Consider the following 14,459-nt stretch of genomic DNA (forward strand, 5'->3'; position numbering starts at 1 on the left):
CACTTTTTTACTGTAAGGGTGGTCAAACACTGGCACACATAACCAGAGAGGTTGTGTAGTCTCCATCCTCAGCATTCAAAAACCCAACTGGACACAATCTCGGGCAACCTGCTCTAGCTGACCCTGCCTAAGCAAGGGGCTTGGGCTACACAATCTCCAGCAGTCCCTTCCAACCTCAACAATTCTGTGATTATCTGGCAAGTACAAAGCAGAAGAAAGTTTACAGAAATCAGTATTTTTTGCACAGACAACACTATTCTTAGTTGCATCTTTTACCTCCATTAATTCAAACAGCAATCCAGGCTCAATTACAATGACTGCTTCATACTCCAAAGCATTCTTGCCAGAGATGGACCCAAGGAAAGAGTCTCTCATTGCACATGCACCTTCTATTGCTTCCTCAATGCCAGGCTTCTTCCATGCTGAGCTTGCATTAATCCAGCCAGTACGAAACACACCCTCTGAGTCTTGAAAGCAAAGCAAACAAAGGAATTTTTAATTTAGTGTCTTTCTATTCAAGTGTTTATTAAATTAATAAAAAAGAATGGCACATCTCTCTATTTGCATTCCTTCTTTTAACTATGCCATTAAACAGTGCACTAAAAAAATTCCTTAGAAATGATACATGCTTTACCTTTCTTGTAAGGGAGGTGCTGGAAAACCTCCTCTGCCAAGTGAGGAAGAATTGGTGCAAAGGACCGGACTACTATGTCTAAAGCCTGTGCTAGCACAGTTTGACATGAACGACGCTTAGGATCTTTTTCTTCTTCACAATAGAGCCTGCAAGACAGAGATGAAGGTTGGGAAGTATTTGTATGTTCTTGTTACTGTTCTTGCTCAAGAGCCATACTGCCAGGACTGCCATTGAAAGTACAGAAGTCTGACCTAGCTTGCCTTTCCAAGGAGAGCTTTTCTTAATTGCCCTTCCTAGGCAAGCACAGTGGTATAGGTACAGGGCCATTTGCATATGCAGCCACATTTTGCCATAGGAAAGGAGATTTTGTACGTGGCATGTTAATTTCCTTCACTTGTATAGAAGAGAATCTGTCTTCAGGGAGATGAGGCTGCAGCTCTGTTAGCCCTTTGTTCTGGTTCATCTATAAAATTTAGCATTAGGGCTTTTTTCTTTTTTTTCCCCTTTATTTGCATTCTGGAAACTAAAGATCAGTATAACGCCCTACCTTCTTCTCCCATGAAACAGCCCTTTCAAAATTTACAAAGAATGATATCAGTCACATCCTTAGGATTCTTTACCTGTTTTTTAGATCAGTAAAAGACATTAGCTTGCCCAGGTAAGTGCTAAAAGCCCTTCCCCCTACCTTCCCAAATTCAATACACTTCTAGTTAGAAATACAGATCCAAGAATTTATCTTTAAAACTTTATTTAGTTTTAAGTGCGTCCGCTTGATTACCTTTCAAAATGATTCAGTACCCCTAGTGGACAGAATATAGAAGCACACTGATGACAAAAATACTCAACTGAAAGCAGCTAAGCCTTCACCTGTGAGCTTTAGTACACTAAAGCACAATACATAACTGTGAAATGTTGTCCGAGATATCTGTATTCACTCAACATTTGCCTGGAATGTTGTTACCTCCATCGCAAACTGATTAACTTGGTTTTTCCCTTTTAAAGGCAGCAGTAATGAACCTACCTGTCTTTGATTATGGTAAAATAAAAGTTAGACAAGTTTCTGGAACAGAATGCTTGCAATAATCGAACAACTTTGCTATAATCATATTCTTTGTATGCTTCTGTAACCTGGGAGAGGGAGCAGAGAGAGATAAGAACAGAGCATCAATTTTCATCGCATGGCATACAATGACAACCCCTGATGAACCTGAACTTACAGAAACTGTAATGAGTGACACAAAGTCTGTGAGAATCTTTTCTTTAAAAGGTGGTTGCAGGGGAAAAAAAAATAAAATGTTAATTAAGTCAACAATCATTTCAATTCAAGTTTGAAGGGAGAGGACAGGAAGAACCCCAGAAATTCTGCCCATACTTTCTTATTCAGCAGAACGGTTCTGAGTGACAGAAATGACTAAATTCTGGACTACAGCAGATTTCCAAAGCTCTATATTTTTTTTTTGGTGGTGGTTTTTGGGGTTTTTTTTTATATCCTATTCTAGCTATTTCTAAAGACATGTAATTTGAGGCCTTGGGCAGGAGGGGAATGGGAAAAACTGGTCGATGTCAAAACCAAGTTAAAAATGTTAAAAACAAAGCCTTCCTCTCAAAAGTTGAAGTGGGCTTAAGGGAGTGCACATTGCATCAGAGAAACCTTTGTGGTCATAATTTGCCTACTTGACACACACTCTTTACTCATACACTTAAGAAATTTTCCCTAGAGGGTATAACCAATGAAAAACATTACATGTATTCATTTAAATACAATTTACCCCTACCTTGCTGCCATAATCTTGCAATAAATGCAGCATGTATTGATCTACTATGTACATCTCTGAAGCAGGGATGGAATCGGTTTCTGGGTTGAAGCCAGCCACGTTTCCCAGCATGAAGCGTAGTGTATTCCGAAGCTAGGAACAAACCAGAAAAATTAAACATTAATGGTCTGCAGTTTAGATGAAACACAAAATGATAATATTCTATAATGAATTAACTAAAGTTGGCTGTTTTTCAAAATGATTGTTTGAATAGTTACAAAAGCATCATGAAGAACATATGTCAAAAGGACCTACATAAAAGTAAAAAGACTGGCTATTACCAAAGTATGCTGCAAAACCTAGTCTTTTCTTTTGCACACTTTACTATTTGATCCACAGATCTAAAGAACAGTAGTACCTACCTAAATGAGTTCAGAAAAGCTTTCTTTAGTCTAAAGATTGAAAAGCTTTCCAATGAATTCTACTCAGCCAACACAAAACCAAATATAAAGAGGAGCTGTCATTAGAATGAAGAGGGTTAGCATATTTGGCACTTACCTTGTTAATATCATCTCTTGCAGCATTAAGTACAACAGGCCCAATCAGCACCTCAGTAAAAACATTCGATTCTGCCACCCACCAGCGGAGAACATCGGCACCGTATGGAGGATCCTTGGTGTGATCCTAAGTGGAGACAGAAAGGCACACCAGTAAAACTGCTGGGGGTCCTGCAGCACGGTGAGCAGTGCCATTCTGTGTTGTCAGTGCTGTGAACATGCCTGTAAGTGTGCCCAGAAGGCCACTATATTTGGAGGTCTTCACCCTCTTTTACCAAGATTCACTGTTAAGCCAGGGTGACAATGTATACTTGCAGCACTGTGTGTACAGGCAATGCTAGAACTCGGGTAAGTTGAGGTAAACTCATCTTACAGCCTTGAATCCTTTGAACTCTTAACATTAAAATAGCAATGTTAATATCTAAAACTACATACTTCCCCCCCCCCCCCCCCCATTCAGATTGTTTTCCACCCTGTTTTCAACTCTGCAAATGGCTTATCTGCTCTTTGAAAGAATAGAAACTATTGTGTGTTTTATTGAATCAGATAAGTAAGTCTTTGTAAGAATTGATTCTTTTGTCTACAGAATTTCAAAATCTGCTTAGCAGCCTCAGAAAGAGCAACAGCAGGACTGGGGAGGGAAAAAAATTCAGAGCATCACCTGCAGCGCAACCTCCCTGACCATGGAATGAAGTAAGCTTCCAGAGTCAATATAACAGCCTAGGCTGAGAGCAGACAAGATTGCTGGGGTGCAGCCTCTACTCTGACTGCTCTGCTGCTAGGCCCAGCTTGTAGGTTCATCAGTTTGAAAGCAAAGGTTAATTATTTTAATTATTTTTTAATCCCCCCACTCCATCAACAGTGTTCCCAAGTAAAAAGGAACCATACTACATCTTCTATATAATGTATTTTCATTTTTCTTAGCACAGAACAAAGGTGTGGGGGTTTTGGCACTACAGCTGAAGCAAAAAACCTCAAGGTTTTTACTCCAGCCAAATGGAACTGCAGTGTAGCCAAAATCTTTAGAAGAGCCTTACGGAGTTCTGCTACATGACAGCTGTTTAGAGAAAAACATGCCACAAGACCGTTGCAGAATCTGGTAGTGAAAAATTTTAACTAGTGATTCTAAGAAACTCAAGAGTTTTACTTACTTCGCCTCCATTGATAACTACATCGGGGTCAACCACATTGCCAATAGATTTAGACATCTTCTCCCCTTTCTCACCAAGAGTAAATCCATGAACTACCAGAGTCCTGAAGAAAAGATTTTAGTGAAAACAAAATCCCAGTGAAAAATGTATGTTAAGAATAGATTTCTAATGAGGATATTCCTAAGTCGAAACATACAGAAATCCTCTATTTTGGTAAGCCTGAGGCTTCATCTGTCGAGTTCAACCAACCAGGAATACACTGTACTACCATCCAAGTAGTACATACAACTTTATTTTCCTCATTTAATTTTGCCATGCAAGCAACAGATTGGTTGCAGATACCCAGGGCACACGTATTTCAGATGAATTAAAGACTAAAGTATTATTTCCACTTTAAGCCAATACTTTTCCCAAATTGCACAGCCTCCTTGCAACTGACTCACATTACCCTTCCCTATGCTTTTCATCTTCCAGGGGACAAAGTGTGTCACAGCTCCCGTATAAGACATACACACAGTGATTCTGAATTCATTACAGCCTAGTGTTCAATTCACAAGTCAATGATTTTAGGAGATTTTGATACTGCACCTCCCATAATAATCACTTTGATTATGGGAATGGGAGAGATGGCAAAAGAACAGACCTGTATCTGATAATGTAATAGGATATACCTAAATGACTGAGAAAGAAAACATATATTAAAATTACGATGGAAAAAATTTAAACAATAAATCCATTACAATCTAATCTGAGAAAAGCTTTATACTGAAAATGTAAGAACATAAATCAGATAGTGGTAATGGCTTGATTTTTCTTGTTTATACACTACTGTCCACACTATCAAAAGCTCGATATTTAATAACTGAACTAGCAATGTGTCTGCAATCCACACACTTACTTATATGGTGCTTTTTTCCTTGCTGCCACACTAGTTAATAGAGAGGATTGAAACCAACCTCCCAGTTGGTCTTTTCCTTCAAGGTATGTATCTGCTCTTTGCTCTGCTCCTTTAAAAACAGAAGATTTTGTTTAAAATATCAGCCTATATCTTCAATCAATTAATACACTTAACAGAAAATCTCCGAAACTTATTCTGCTCTTTACACCTAGTAGGTAAGTTACTTTTAATAAATGGTGTATGGTTACTTGAACATGATACAAGTGATTCATTAGTATCACAATTTTTTAAAAAATCCAAGACTCACTGAACTCCAAAATTTAACAAATAAGCTTGCTTTCCCCCAAACAAAATAAAAAATTATGAAAACAGAAGCTATCATGCTCAGAAGACTTCTTACGAAGTTCTCAAAATACTTTCCAAGTACTCCTAAATAAACTGAAAGACCCAAGAAAAGATCACATACTTTGGAATTAATAAAAATCTATGCTACAACCTGAAACTTCAACAGTTGGGAATTACTAAGCATACAAGTCACAGATGTAACATGCCTGACTAGTGTGTGTAAGGCATCAGGTATTTTCAGAGGAGACCAGGAAGCTTTGGCAGTGACCACAGGTCACCTGCGACAGAATTTACACTTCTGGTCACCGGTGTTCCAGGAAGATTAAAAATTTCAGGAAAGGGTTAGAACAACATGTGAAACAGAAAGCCTGTTGTGGGAGAGAGGGGTCTGGAAGAGCCTGGCTTGTTTAGCTTATGCAGGTGAAGGCTGAGTGGAAATATTATTCCCTCTAAATACACAAAAAAGAAGAATGCTTGAGAAGAACAACTGGAGCTAATGAGTACTGTTGGCATCAGAGGAAAAATGGGCTACAAGGCACATAGACTGGGTATTAGCTAACTGCACATTAAAAGCAGAAGAGCAAACCCAGCTTTTCCACAGGGCTGAAGGAGGGCAGCAAAATTTTAATGGCTTTACTGGTGGAATTCAGTCACTGTACAAAAAGGTACAAGACTTGTTGACTCAAGAAGTCCCTCCTGATCCTAAACAATCCCAGACAGGTCACCATCAGATCAAGAACAGAATAATGTGGAGCACAGCAGAACATGCAAGTCAAAGCCTACAAATGTGCAAAATTATACACATATTTGGCAAGAATTTAGTTTTGATTCTAAAAGTTGGTGGTGTAATTTTCCAGATATTCAGACAAAAGTTTCTCTATTCAGTTTTTATCTACTAGCTCCTTTTAGCCTCTTCCTAGGACCCCTGAGACAATGCTTCTTTCTGCTGCTGACACACTTGATTTATTTGTTTAACTTAATGGAAGTTTCAATATTTAGATCCATCTGCAATAAAAGGAAGTTCAACATTACAAAGGTCAAGGCCATACAGTTCCAGCTAGCACAGGAAAAATGTGTTAAAAACCATAACATCCACCCACACATTTGTTTATTCCTTCAAGAAAATCTACAAAGAGTTCACGTTTTAAAAGTAGAATAAGTAGAGATCACCCTTTGTAGTAACAGACTGCAAAAATGCTTGTGAGGACAAGATAAAAAAAAAATGTATTTGTGGTAAGGAAGAAAATAACTGAAAAATCTGTAACAACACATTTGTTATTTACAACTAGTCTACTAGTCACTGGTTTTAGAGAAATGAACTTTTCATGGAAATGCCAGTAGTTACTACTTAGAGAAGAAGTTAAATCGACAACTGATTACAAACAGCGAACTGCATTGGTCTTTTCTGACAGGAACTAGTACATCTGGCAGGCTGGCTAATGTAGCTTACAAAGTTAATGGAGGCCTGGATATTTTATCTCTGTAAAATACACACACAGGTTTTGCATATACAAAGCCTGCCTTTTAAGTGCACAGGTAGCTCCCCTACCTCAGTTTCATTAAAGTTGTGATGGTTATACATAAATTAATTAGAACAGCATGCACGTTTCTTTGTAAATGGAAGAGTATGTCCGGCAACCCAGAAGGGACTTTTCAGTTGTTTATTTTATACTGAGATATAGTACATAGGTCATTAAAGAAAATTACAATTTATGATCCTTCTGGTTTGGATTTCAAGATTCCCTATCTTTGATCTTACAGACTTTGACTTTAGATTAAACGTATTGTATTTTAATGCCAGGAATGAATCAGCTAAGATAAATTCAAGTCTCTCAGTCAGCACAAAAGTTTAAACACTTAGATAGCTAAGTTGTAAAATAATCACATTCATTCAGTTAAATATTAGCCAATAAGATAGGGGAAAAAAGTTATGATGTTGAAAACCACTATCATTGAGATACAAAACTCTGGGTAAAAAGCTGTCTGACTTTTACCAATGGCATATCGCATCACAGTAGAGTCCACTATGTATTTTTACATGAAATATTTTGAAAAATAATAATCTCAAGGTTGTAGTGCAGATGGCACTCTGCCCATGAGGAAAATGTCAAGACCTGTAAGAGAATTTTAAGACAGAAAAGAACTCTCTAAAATGGATACTCCAAAGACAGCTACTGAAATAAGCCCTATCAAAAGGCGGAACACGAACTGAACTTCGAAGCAAAAAAGAAAATAAAATGTCCTAGGCACCACAGCATTGAGTATTCAAAATTAGCAAATGTTTTTGAACCAAATTTTGCTTTTACCACACCTTCTTTTTGGAGGCTGTATATTAACACTCTTCTACCTCACAACAGTACTGTGACAATGAATTTATTCACCTATGAAGCATTCAGACTTAAATTGTAACATTGCATAAAAGAATATGGAAACAGTTCTTTCACAAATATTTGAGGCATGTGTAGCAAGAAAGAAACAGGATTGGATAGCACAACAATAAACTGTTCAGTGAAAACAGTGCTAGGCAAACAGAGCATTAACAAAGCAAACCATATCCCCAGAACAGTGGGTTCTTCAGAGCACATTGCACTTGTGGATCTGCTCTCAATGGTGCAAGCAGGGTAGTATTTATTTTACACACAATCTAGTTATAACTGTATATTTTTGGTTCTGTGAGTACGGTAGCTAAATCTTTGATCTTAGTAAGTCACACCTTCCTACCTGCCACACTGCTGATGTAGAATGGTTTGGTTAATTTGTCATTTAGCTAGAAGTGGTACTCTTTGACACACCTAGGCTGGAAAAAGGAAGCCAACCATAATTTAATGAAAAAGGGGCAACTTAAAGTCATTTCCATGAGAACTATGCCCAGTCTGGTAGGAAATGCACCACGGGAAGCGTTAGAAATATGACTGTATCCATGCAACCTGTGTATGCTTTAGGCCATTGAGCTTGCTGTCACTGAGCAATTCTGTTAAGCCTGTCCAAATACCTCATACTGTGGAATCTCTCTCTCTTCTTCCTCCTCCCCACCCCCTTCCCAACCTGACATATTTTTGAAAGCAATCTGTGTGGCCATCAGCTAAAGGGATGAATTCTATAACTGCTGCATCTCATTTAATAAGCTTGGATAGAGCTAGTTCAAGTCCAGTGAAAACTCAGGCCTAAGTTCCCCGAGTTGCAGAGACGTTGAAGAGAACGACTTATTTTTGTGAGACTGGAGCTGGCAGGGAAATCTGTAACACCTTTTATTCCTGCTGGTTACTAACAGACAGATCATTGACTTATTATTTTCAATAACTTGAGTTCATGGTAGAGTGAAACAATTATAAATATTAGTCTTCCACTTCCAGTTGCCTTGAAATTAACTCATGTGCTGCGAAAGAACCACTGCCGTGCATGACACCGTCATCAGAAAACAAGCAATAACTGCTGTTATCACTGATCTCCTACTACAAAATTAACAGGTAGCATGCCAGCTTCCATATGCCTCTGCGCTTTCATGAATTTAAGCCACGGGAAGTTCTTCTTCCCGTTATGACATTCTGTAAGCAATTTTGGATTTCTCCATGGATTTCATCCATTTTTCCCCAAAAGCACTTTGGAAAAGAATCCCATCAGTTAGTCTGTTTATAAGCATTGCCTATTATTTTTATGGACATAGGAAGAAGTTCTGCAAAAAGTTTTAAAAGCTGGAGCATATTGGGAAATACAAGACAAAACTATTAATTCAACAACTTCTCTTGCAAAGTGCATTTTTCATAAATTAAAACAGTAATTTCATATGAATCACTGAGACTGTACTTCCACTTCTGGCAGTGGCTGGGAGCCTCGGTTACATAGGAAAAAAGGTAATGCAACTTTTGTGTCATTTATGATGATGAAGAGGCTTACGAGATCACACTGCTTGTTCATCCTTCCCCCAACTTTTTAACTAGTGGGGCCACTCCAGTCATGTCAGACAGCAAGAGAAGATGCCTTACACACACCAAGTTCCAGCAAGACTAGATAGAGAAGAGGAACTTTTAATGGTTCCATGAAAGAAGTCTGTACTGTGAAAGACCCACCATTTATTAGACATTACAGAATCCATACAGGAGCCTTACACAAATCAACAGTGAATCAAGAGTTTTTATTCTGCTATTCAACATGAGGTGTTTCCTCTACACAGGATTAGAGGTATTTTTTGCATACTGAGGTGTTAAGCCCTTAAAGAATTCAAGTATGTAATGTGCATAAAATACTTTGTTATACTTTTCAAAACCAAACCAGAAAAATTTTTAAAGAGTATGAACTTTAAGATATGTAAAGGTCTTCTAGAAAATGAATGTTTGCTGATGGTACTGTTGCCTGACCACGTTGCTAAGAAATAAAACCTCTGGTACTAACGTGTTTTATAATTCAACGAGATGGTTATCACACAATTGTGTACCGAGAGTTTAAAGTCCAACAGACTTGATGTATGGGACCAGACTCCTACTTTAGAAAGAACTCCTGACTTTGGACTATCCTCCAGGCAAACAGTATACTTTTAACGTATTTTTATACAAATATATATCTGCTACCTGCTGAGCAGCATCTACTGGCAGTAGAACTATAAATGGCATATAGCAAGTATAAATATTTTAAGCCACGATATACTGCTTTAGTTACTGAAAGTACTCAAAAGTGAAAAAGTACACCTACACTGTTAAAATTATAAAACTTACTTAAATTCAGGAGCTGATCTCAGTTTTGTTCTGCTTCAAATAGCATGCACAAACACAAACTGAAATTTGTTAACTGAAAATAATTTAAGTGTTACCAACTAGCAACGAAGTACGTTGGCCATTTGTGTCATGAAACTTCTATACTCAAAACAAATTACGTTCTGATTAGAAGATATATGGTATGCCATGTGGCAGAATCATTCAGAATAGAATATTAGAAAGATCTCAATTTCAACTATGCTGAAAATGAGTTTGCCAACATTAAGCCCTTATCTTTACAAGCAAAAGCAGCTTTACAAGAAGTCACAACCAGTTTGCTGCTGGCATAATCTAACTCAGTTTTGCCAATACCAACACCATCATGCAAAACAGTCATATTTTGTTCTCCAAGTATTTTAAAAGAAAGATCAACATTAATTCTGTACCTTCCAAAACATGAGCCCAGGAAGTTCCGCTGTCAAACCAGATGTCTAGGACATCCTGTCCCTTGACGTAATCCAAAACATCATGACCACCAGCCTATTGGAAAAACAATTATTAAATAATACAAATAGAATACTCAGTACAGCAATGCTTTTCAAAACTACAAATAAAGTAGATTTGGTTTCTGGACCAGTTTTGTACAGGCTCTGCTACCAACTTTGTGAGTGAACACAAAATAATTTAGGTAACTTTTCACAATAGTGTTCAGGTAATTGCTGATGAAACCCCAAAACAGAACAAGGAAAAGTTACCAAAAAACCTGAGATGGCAGAGTAACACTACAGTTTGTGTGCTAGCTTAAGAACACAATTGTTAAAGGAACAATAAAAAGTTAGGAAAAACAAAATTAAAATTCTAATCTATTTTAATGACAAAGACTTAATATATATCTGGGCTCAAAATTTGGTTAATTAGGATGCCACTTTCCTCCTCAACTAAAAGGAGGAGGAGGATTGAGATCTCTGCCCTGAATTAATGGCACAAATCTGATCGTGTGTATTTTGCCATACTCAGATCTCACTTTCTGAATATTCCTTTCACATGATACCTTCTCATAAAGGTAAAAGACTGAAAAGGATCATAGGAATACATGAAGGTTTTATATTATTTCCCATGACTGGACTGTCTCGAGCACCTTCTGTATTTGAAGTCAAAAAATTACCTTTGCTACAGCCTCTTTTGATAGCAGTTGTTCAATAGGAAGGGTCCACCATGCATCTGTTCCTTGCTGCTCCACTATTTTGATGACATCTGTGATAGTTTCACTGGGTTAGAAGGAAAAAGAAGTTTTACGCATTGATGAGTTAATCATACCTTTCTACAATATCCCAGATCCAAAGTGGTGAGGTATACTGATAAAGAGATCAAGCTATTTAAACCTGTGATTTTCCAGCTTCTAATCCAGACAAGACTCCACAGAGCTTTCTGCCTGTATTAAAAAGACTTCCTACTTTTGTCTTCCAAGATGGGTAGGGTTGTGTAAAACCTGGACATACAGAAACCCGCATGTATTCCAAATAGCTTTTTCTGCAAATACTCAATAACTGGGCACTCAGAAAAGATGCCAGCAGCTTGAAAACTTCTAAAATCCATTTCACTTGCTATTTCTTGACCTTGACTTTACAGAAACTGAACAACTATTTCCCCCCCCAAATATTTGCTCTTTTTGACAACACGCTTCTTTTCTCCACTGTATAAAGAGACCTTGAGAACTCATGTGGAAATGGAGAGTTAGGAAGTGGCAGTGTTTTGAATAACGTACATATATATTAGACTTCTGGTTGCCTGCATTCCCCCTTTTTAGCAATACATTTCTTAAAATTTAAGAAACATCTATATAAATATATTAATCCCAATAACTTGGGAAACTTAAACTTCTGTACCCAGTAGAGGAGTGATGTAAACAACCATTCAACGTATGCTCTGAAGGCAATATATGAGTTCATATGGTATAGCACCAGCCAAGACAAAGGTCCTGAAATAAATAGATACTACAGAAATAAGAAAAATAAAAAATTTACTAAGCATTTTTTCTGATGTGAACAACCACAAAGCATGCAGTTCTGTGCACTATTTATGACACATTCAATCGTTGTCCCCAGTAGGTAAGACTATGGGGAACTGATTTTTAATATCATTTAATGCCAAGTCTAGACATAAATTAAGATAGCTTAAAAACCAAAACAAACCACACACACTTTGTCTTGCTGACTCACAGAGCACTTGCTAAAGAGGTGATTTTTAAGACATCTGCTGTATTTAAGGTGTACAGCAGATAGTCATGACCTGCCAACTTCAAACTAAAACCGGTGTTACCCAAGCCACCAGAGATTTGTTTTTAACTCAAAAAAAATGAAGATTTAATCAATTAACTAACTTCTTGACACAGTATTGTGGAAGGGGAAAAAGTAAAATAATGATCTGGCATAATTATCTTGAAAACACAAAAGGAAAATTATCTAACTTCTTTAGTGTCATCACTCCGTTTTGGACTGCAGCACGGTTTTTTTTCTGAACTGATAAGAAGTTGAGCTACATCACTACAATATTGAGTGGACTCTTACAGAGTTTAAGCGTGAAAACCCATGTTCTCCAAGAAGACGTAGAACAAATTATTACTTAATTACATGACAAGAAGTACAACATTAAGAAGAAAATGCAGTTCTGCTCTCGATTGTGGGAATAAAATTGCAATGATAGACCAACAGGTTTGTATCAATCAATCAATCAATATACTTTTCAAAGTAAATTCCTGTAGAACATGCCAGTAGGTTTTCTGAAGAGAAAAACCACTAACTAGTAACACTCACAAAGCAACAGCCACCTAGCATACCACTGCCATTCTTACCCTTTCAGACTAGAATGGGTATCATTCACCTTCCAGTTTAATGATAGGACACAATTGATGGCTTTGTAATATAACTGCTAACATTTATCTTGGTAAAACAACATTTAGGAGCTCTGGTTCAGAACAGTATCTTTTCCTTTCAGAAATATTTGCACAGAGGCCTATTGGCCTATACTTCCAACTGTGAAGCGTTACTTCTCCAAGACAAAAGCAAACAACTCCAGTTCTGGTAAATTCATGGCAGACAGCTGATAAATCCCTGATTGTCTTGCCTCCGTCAGGCTAAATCTTCAAATTCAGAAAGCTCTCAGGGAAAAAAAAAAAAAAAAAAAAAAAAAAAAAAAAAAGTAAGCCGAGAAGTTTGTTTGTCTCAGCCCAGACTAAACTATTCCACTTAATTTGTCTCTCTCTTGCAGGGTCAGTACCTTCTACTGAAGAGGCTGGCTTTATACCCAGACCTTCAATGATGACACAGACCATAGCACCTGGGAACATTTTAGAAAAAGCAATACACAACATTATTTTTCACTCCTTTTCAACAGAAGGCTCCATCTTCGATTCTTCTCAAATACACTATCAGTGTAATTTTAAAGACAATTATAGATAACTAGTCGTCTTCAAGTGAATGTTTCAAGAGGTCCCTCCACAGTCTCAGTGCCTCCCGTTACTGGCCAAGTCTTACCCATGGAAGTCACCACCAGAACAGAGAGTAGTTAAATTAAAAAGAGGATGATTTACCCTAAAGTGTGCTTATTACCACATAAGATGTTAGTGCATGTTGAGTGATTCATGGAAGAAGCAATTCTGTGCTCAGCTAATGGCTCTGTCATCAAATTAGAACCAGAAAATTTTTCTAATCAAGAATCATACCCATAACTAGTATTAAAAAAAAAAAAAAAAAAAAGCTACCAGCATGCCGTATAAAACAAGTAGAAAATTTAAACAGGAACTAAGCTTTTCTTCCACGTAACTTTTCCATATTGCAAATGCAATTCAGTGGAGTGACATAAACTCTAGTGATTAATTCATTTTCAACCTATACATTCTTAAAACATTCAACAGGTATTTGATGATATCCATGTTTGTAAGGATTTTTAAAAGGTGATAAATCCAGCTGCAGACCAAAAGTAACAGCTACCTTGGACAACACATAGGAACATACTCTTAACAAACAAACAACGTTTTCCAGCAACTGTCTGGATTCAGTTTGATCACAGCAGAAACCTCAGTTTGTCAGATGTTCTAAGCTTTAAGTAAAGGAGATACAGCCTGAAGCGCCACCAGTTTTCCAACATTACAACTGTTAATTGCAATGACATCTCTCCTCAGTGGAAGAGATAATGATTAAGGTCAGGCCTATCACACAAATATTTGGAGCATTAACAAAGGGGAGGATCTGAAACACTGTGTTAGTGCAAACTGTATTTACCTGTAGTGAGGATGAACTGCTCTCCTTTCCATCGGAGGCAGGAGGAGAGACAAGAAGGAAATAGAACCTTGCTATCAATCTCCCTTGGGAAACCATCATAAAATAACTAATGACTGCCTTCATTTACAGTAAGTAAGTATTGCCAATGCCAC

General features: G+C 37.4%; 1 protein-coding gene across 2 annotated transcripts in view; it reads right to left on the reverse strand.

Moving 5' to 3' along the window:
• IARS2 (isoleucyl-tRNA synthetase 2, mitochondrial) overlaps positions 1 to 14,459 on the reverse strand; it is a 29,679-nt gene that overhangs the window by 1,890 nt on the left and 13,330 nt on the right. For both annotated transcript variants that reach the window (XR_008237981.1, XM_052806258.1), the window contains exons 13-21: positions 11,193 to 11,295; positions 10,474 to 10,567; positions 4,995 to 5,103; positions 4,097 to 4,199; positions 2,947 to 3,072; positions 2,410 to 2,541; positions 1,656 to 1,762; positions 635 to 780; positions 277 to 467 (exon numbers count right to left, since the gene is read on the reverse strand). Coding sequence is in view for 1 of the 2 variants with exons in the window: in XM_052806258.1 (XP_052662218.1) it covers positions 277 to 467; positions 635 to 780; positions 1,656 to 1,762; positions 2,410 to 2,541; positions 2,947 to 3,072; positions 4,097 to 4,199; positions 4,995 to 5,103; positions 10,474 to 10,567; positions 11,193 to 11,295 (1,111 nt within the window). In the remaining variant the exon portion in view is untranslated. The remainder of the gene's footprint in view (positions 1 to 276; positions 468 to 634; positions 781 to 1,655; positions 1,763 to 2,409; positions 2,542 to 2,946; positions 3,073 to 4,096; positions 4,200 to 4,994; positions 5,104 to 10,473; positions 10,568 to 11,192; positions 11,296 to 14,459) is intronic.

Source organism: Harpia harpyja, chromosome 13 (genome assembly GCF_026419915.1).
Source record: "Harpia harpyja isolate bHarHar1 chromosome 13, bHarHar1 primary haplotype, whole genome shotgun sequence".
NCBI classification, from domain to species: Eukaryota; Metazoa; Chordata; class Aves; order Accipitriformes; family Accipitridae; genus Harpia; species Harpia harpyja.